The sequence below is a fragment of the Halichoerus grypus genome, chromosome 11 (genome assembly GCF_964656455.1).
Source record: "Halichoerus grypus chromosome 11, mHalGry1.hap1.1, whole genome shotgun sequence".
In the NCBI taxonomy this organism is placed as follows: domain Eukaryota; kingdom Metazoa; phylum Chordata; class Mammalia; order Carnivora; family Phocidae; genus Halichoerus; species Halichoerus grypus.
The window spans coordinates 13673241-13679313 of NC_135722.1; the positions used below are offsets into that span (position 1 = coordinate 13673241).

The window sequence follows — 6073 nt, forward strand, 5'->3', positions numbered from 1 at the left end:
TTATTTCTTACCTGAAATAACTTTTCTACTACACAATTTCCTAATGGCATTTTTCATCTGGTCATTTCTTAAGGCATAGATTAAAGGATTTAACATGGGCGTTATCATAGTGTAGAACACTGCAACTGCCTTATCAATAGATAAAGTAGTCGCAGGTCTCAAGTACACAAATATGCAGGGCACAAAGAATAGGACAACCACGGTGATGTGGGAGACACAGGTGGAAAGGGCTTTGCGCCTCGCCTCCGAGCTGTGGTTCCTTAGGGAGTGCAGAATGACCACATAGGAGATGATCAAGAGGAGGAAGTTTAACACACAGATGAAACCACTGTTGGCAGCAACGAAGAGCCCTAGAGTGTGGGTATCAGTGCAGGCAAGATTGAGCAAAGGGTTCAGATCACACATAAAGTGATCTATGACGTTAGGGCCGCAGAAGGGTAAAGGAATGATAAAGAGGATCTGTATGGCTCCATGAAGAAAGCCTCCAACCCACGCCACTCCCATTAGCAGGCCACACATCCTCTGATTCATGATGGTCGTGTAGTGCAGTGGCTTGCAGATGGCCACGTAGCGGTCATAGGCCATCACAGTGAGCAGGATGACATCAGCACCTCCAATGAAATGCTCCCCAAAGATTTGGGTTATACATGCATTGAATGTGGTGGTCTTCTTTTCACGGAGTGAATCTATGATCAGTTTAGGATTATTGACAGAAGAATAGCAGGCATCAATGAAGGAGAGATTGGCAAGGAAAAAGTACATGGGGGACCTTAGTAATGGGCTGGTAGTGATAGTGACCACGGTGAGCACATTTGCTGCTACAGAGACGATGTAGATGACCAAAAACACAACAAATATGATTTTCTGCATCTTTGGATTCTCTGTGAGCCCCAGTAGAACAAACCCTGTCACGTTGTTCCTATTCACCATTATTTCATAGTATGATTAATTGCACTACCTGAAAAAAAAATCACTTGTGATTAATGTAACCTTGAATTTATTAAGCTTCTTCATCTAGTAAATAGAAAATACCTAGATCCTAATGATTTGTGGATTCTCATGAGGTTTTTTGAGATAGAAAATAAGTTTTGAGTTCTTTAAGATTATTTGATTTATCTCCTTGGTGAAGTTTCTGTTGAGTATGGACGTGGGGAACTTTGTAAACACACAGGGGGAGATCATTTGTGCACATTTTATCATCTGAGGTGACTAAGCTTAACATGAAGTAGTAGATCCTACACACAGTGGCAGCTAAGGAAGAAAGGGGAGGTAGTTTATGATGTAAAGGCTATGAATGCAGGGTTAAGAAATTTTCTCTCTATCCTAAGGAAATGGGGAAACATGGGCAGACAGTGAGAATATAAGGTGGAAAAGTGAAGAGGAATTTGAGGAAGGGGGAATAAGGGATATAATTTTAATAAAGAACTTCATGAGGGGCGCCTGGGTGGCTCAGTTAGTTAAGCAACTGCCTTCGGCTCAGGTCATGATCCTGGAGTCCCGGGATCGAGTCCCGCATCGGGCTCCCTGCTCAGTGGGGAGTCTGCTTCTCCCTCTGACCCTCCCCCTCTCATGCTCTCTGTCTCCCATTCTCTCTCTCAGATAAATAAATAAAATCTTTAAAAAAAAAAAAAAATAAAGAACTTCATGAGACATTTGCTGATTTAATCCCCATCACAATCATGTATGGTAATTCCAGCTATTTCTTTTATACTTATTTTATACTTTATGTAATAGAAACATAGAGAAGTTAAAGATCCTGCCAAGATCAAGATGTTAATTAAGGGCAGAACCAAGATTAGTTCAGATTATACTTGCTCATGTTTTTCCTCCAAATTATTACCCATGCCCTATATTGTTGTAATTAACAACATTGAACTAGTAATCTCCTTTTTATATGACCACAATAATTGTGATTGCTTTATTAGTACTATGGAGGCAAGTGTATATAACATAATTTCATTAGGAGACACACACACACACACACACACACACACACACTGACATGCTTGAATGCCCAATTATCAAATAAAATATGGTACTGTATTCATTGAAAGATCTTTTTGTCTTGACTTCTCCCTCAGACCTAGTTCTCCCCACTACAATCCATCTCCAAAGCAAACCATCTGACTCTGAAAAATGAACTGAGGGTTCTAGAGGGGAGGGGGCTGGGGGAATGGGTTAGCCTGGTGATGGGTATTAAAGGGGGCAGGTTCTGCATGGAGCACTAGGTGTTATGCACAAACAATGAATCATGGAACACTACATCAAAAACTAATGATGTAATGTGGTGATTAACATAACAGTAAAAATTTAAAAAAAAAAAAAAGCAAACCATCTGTTAAATGTTGAAAAGGATTTCCACTGTGGTTAAGTGTTTTGGTTTGAAAATCAAAAAGACCAGGGTAGAATTCTGATTTTTCCCCTTGCATCTTCTTTTATATGGAGTACCTTTATAGCACATTACATCCTTGTTTCCTCATCTATAAAGCAAGATTAATAATATCCACATCCAAGGTTTTTATGAGAATTTTTTATGAGAATTGTCAAATATCAAACTGATATTTGAACAAAGCACCACGGTGTTGTACACACAGAGGACTTTCATCTATTTTGTAACTGTGTAGCCACCTAGGATATAGGAATTATTGACATTTTGAGTGATAATGATGCAATAATTTAACTGTACAAGAAGTTCAGGATGAATCCTCTCCAATTTTACTTTTAAAGAAGACACACAGACTCGGGCGCCTGGGTGGCTCAGTCCTTAAGCGTCTGCCTTCGGCTCAGGTCATGATCCCGGGGTCCTGGGATCAAGTCCCACATCGGGCTCCCTGCTCGGCAGGAAGCCTGCCTCTCCCTCTCCCACTCCCCCTGCTTGTGTTCCTGCTCTAGCTATCTCTCTCTCTGTCAAATAAATAAATAAAATCTTTAATAAAAAAAAAAAAAAAGAAGACATACAGACTCAATTATCTATAGCTTTGTTACCAGAAAGAATTCTCCATTCATGCTTGGACTACACAGCTGATGATATCTGTCATTTATTATTCATACTTATGTCTCTTCTATGTGAGAAGTGTGTTTACATTTTGTTTTCACTCTCATGTTTAGTCCAGATTATTAAACTAGATGTCTCAGTGAAAAAGCATGCTGTTTGGTGACAAAGAGCAGGGTCTTACAATTGGCTTCAATTCCTCGAGTTTCAAATTTTTCATCTGTCAGCTTAGGTGAATGATATTTACCAACTATCTTGAAGAAATGGGGTGAGGATGAAATACTCTAATACTGTATTTGAAGGGACTGAAACAATGATTAATATATATATATGGGAAGTAACAATCTTTAAGATGCATCAGCAATATGTAAAACTTACCTTACAGACTTAGAAGATCTTAATGATGTTTGGGGGTGTTCAGAAATAATCCCATCTTCAAACTGACATCCTCTCAGATAAGTAACATTCAATATGAAAGATACGACACACCCAGTAAGAGACTATTCAAATAATTTGATATCAAATCAACAGTTTTTAAGAAAGTGTTTTTATCAATCAAAAGCTTCCCTTTTAGCCTAAAGCCTCAAATTGTTTTTACAGAACACTTGGGATTTGAATTTAGAATGGATCATTTTGAAACACTATGGAGAAGTCATCTACAGATGGCTCTGGTCCCATAGACAAGAGGCAAGAAGTACGGAGTAAAAACATTCAAATGTGTCATTCTAATCTTAATGAATCTTGCTCTGCAAATGTGATCAACAAAAATCATTTTCACCTTGCACTGCAGGGATATTTAAAGAAGTTTCCATAAAGGTTCAAGGGCTTTTGTGTTGCTACTTTCTCTCCCAGGAATTAATTATCTCCTCTGACAGAAAGTCTTTGTCTTAGAAACTATGCTGAAGAGATATGTTTGACAAACATCCAAATTTGAATAGGGAATTGCATGACCGGTACTTGGTACACAAACATGTCGGAATCCCCTTCCTCTAAATAAACTTCAGTTTCTAAGAAACCTGAATGTCAGGCAAATAGAAAAATGGCATAATTCCAGTGTGGTGACCTGTGATGTAGTTAACCTGTTGACTCATGTCACAGAGAGAACTTCTGCCTCCTTAGCAATAATAAAACTTCTCTGGAACCTGCTACTAATTGCTTGAGAGCTGGAGCAGTGAGGGCATGAAATCAATGGCAGCCGTTTTAAGGTTCTTGACTCCAAAAGCCTTTTTTGTTTGTTTGTTTGTTTTATCTTTGTTTGTTTGTTTTTACATTCTTCAAGAGGCAGGAAGTAAATAGAAACTTGAAAAGGTTCCCAATTAGTTATCTTTGGGATTCATGGTTTGGGCAGTATGGAATACCGGGCAACTTTAAACTTATGGAGAGAGCTCAAAACACAAGACGAGTCCCAGTTGTTCCACATCTTTGTCAGCTGCTACTCTTATTTCCTTTGAGTCATTCTAGGAGACCTGAAGTGATGTATTGGTGTGGTTTTAATTTGCTTTCCCTGATGACTAATGATGTTGAACCTTTTTTTTTAATATTATTATTGGCCATTTGTATACCTTCTTTTGTATACTTTTGTTCAAGCCCTTTGCATAATTTAAACCTAAGGGATCTGGTTTCCTTATTACTAATTTATAAATTTTCTTTACAAAAAATACAGGTCTTTGTCATATATGTGTTATGTATATATACAATATTTTCACCTAATCCGTGGATTGCCTCTTCATTTTTAAAAATGGTGTTACCTGATAAGCACTGAGTTTTAAAACTTTGACAAATTCCAATTTTTATTTTTTTCTCATGGTTCATGATTATTGTTTTGTATCTAATAAATATCGTCTACCCCCAAGGTCAAAATGATTTCTAGGATTTAGCTTTAACATGTAGACCTCTGACTCATTTTGAGTTCATTTTTGTGTATGGTATGAGGTGAGGTTGTGGTTTAGATTTTTTTTTCTCATATGGATATGCAATTGATCCAGTATAATTTGTGGAAAAGTCTATACTTTCCCCATTGAATTACTTGACATCTTTGTAAAAATTCATATAATTAGGCCTATATCTAGGCATTCTGTTGGTTTCAAGGTCTCAGTGTTTATCCCTAAGCCAATACCACACAGCACTGATTATGAGTTTTATAGCAATTCTTGAATTTAAGTAGAGTAGGCATCCAAACTATGTAGTGTATGTGTTTGTTTGTTTTTTCTTTGAATATGATTTAATCTTCAAGATTCTTTTAAATTTGTGTATTTCTATATAAATTTCAGAATAGAATTGATAATTTCTTTAAAAATACTGTTGAGACTGTTATTGGAATTGTACTGAAAGCAGAGAATGACATGGTAAAAGTGGAGTCTTTTAACCCAATGACAAAGTATATTTCTCCATTTTTCTATTTAATTTCTATTAGCAGTGTTTTCTAGTTTTCTTTTTTTCTAAGATTTTATTTATTTATTTGTCAGAGATAAAGAGAGAGAACAAACACAAGCAGGGGGAGCGGCAGGCAGAGGGAGAAGCAGGCTCCCCACTGAGCAGAGAGCCCCACGTGGGGCTTGATCCCAGGACCCTGGAATCATGACCTGAACTGAAGACAGATGTTTAACTGACTGAGCCACCAAGGTGTTCCCCTAAGTTTTCATATACAGGTCTTGAATATACTTTTAGAATTTATTCCTGGGGCACCTGGGTGGCTCAGTTGGTAGAGTGACTGACTCTTGATTTTGGCTTGGGTCATGATCTCAGGGTCATGATATTGAGCCCTATGGAAGGCTCTGTGCTGGGCATGGAGTCTGCTTGAGATTCTATCTCTCTAGTTCCCTATGCCTCTCCCCTCACTCTTTCTCTCTCTCTCTCTCTTAAAAAAAAAAAAATTCCTCAAATTTTGTTTTAAAGATTTTATTTATTTTGTTATTTTAGAGAGAGAGAGCATGCACAAGTGGGAAGAGGGGCAGAGGGAGAGGGAGAGACAGAAAATCTCAAACAGCCTCCATGCTGAGTGTGAAGACTGACACAGGGCTCGATCTCACAACCCCAAGATCATGAGCTTGAGCCAAAACCAAGAGTTGGATACTCAACCAA

General features: G+C 37.9%; 1 protein-coding gene across 1 annotated transcript; it reads right to left on the reverse strand.

The window, feature by feature from the left end:
• Nucleotides 1-930, reverse strand: LOC118523747 (olfactory receptor 4C46-like). The gene has a single exon (XM_036073535.1). The coding sequence runs from the start codon at nucleotides 928-930 to the stop codon at nucleotides 1-3; it is 930 nt and encodes a 309-aa protein (XP_035929428.1).
• Nucleotides 931-6073: the final 5143 nt, after the last annotated feature.

Bases quoted from the DNA above. Each gene is read 5' to 3' on its own strand.
- LOC118523747 (XM_036073535.1), bottom strand. From the start codon at position 930: ATGGTGAATAGGAACAACGTGACAGGGTTTGTTCTACTGGGGCTCACA.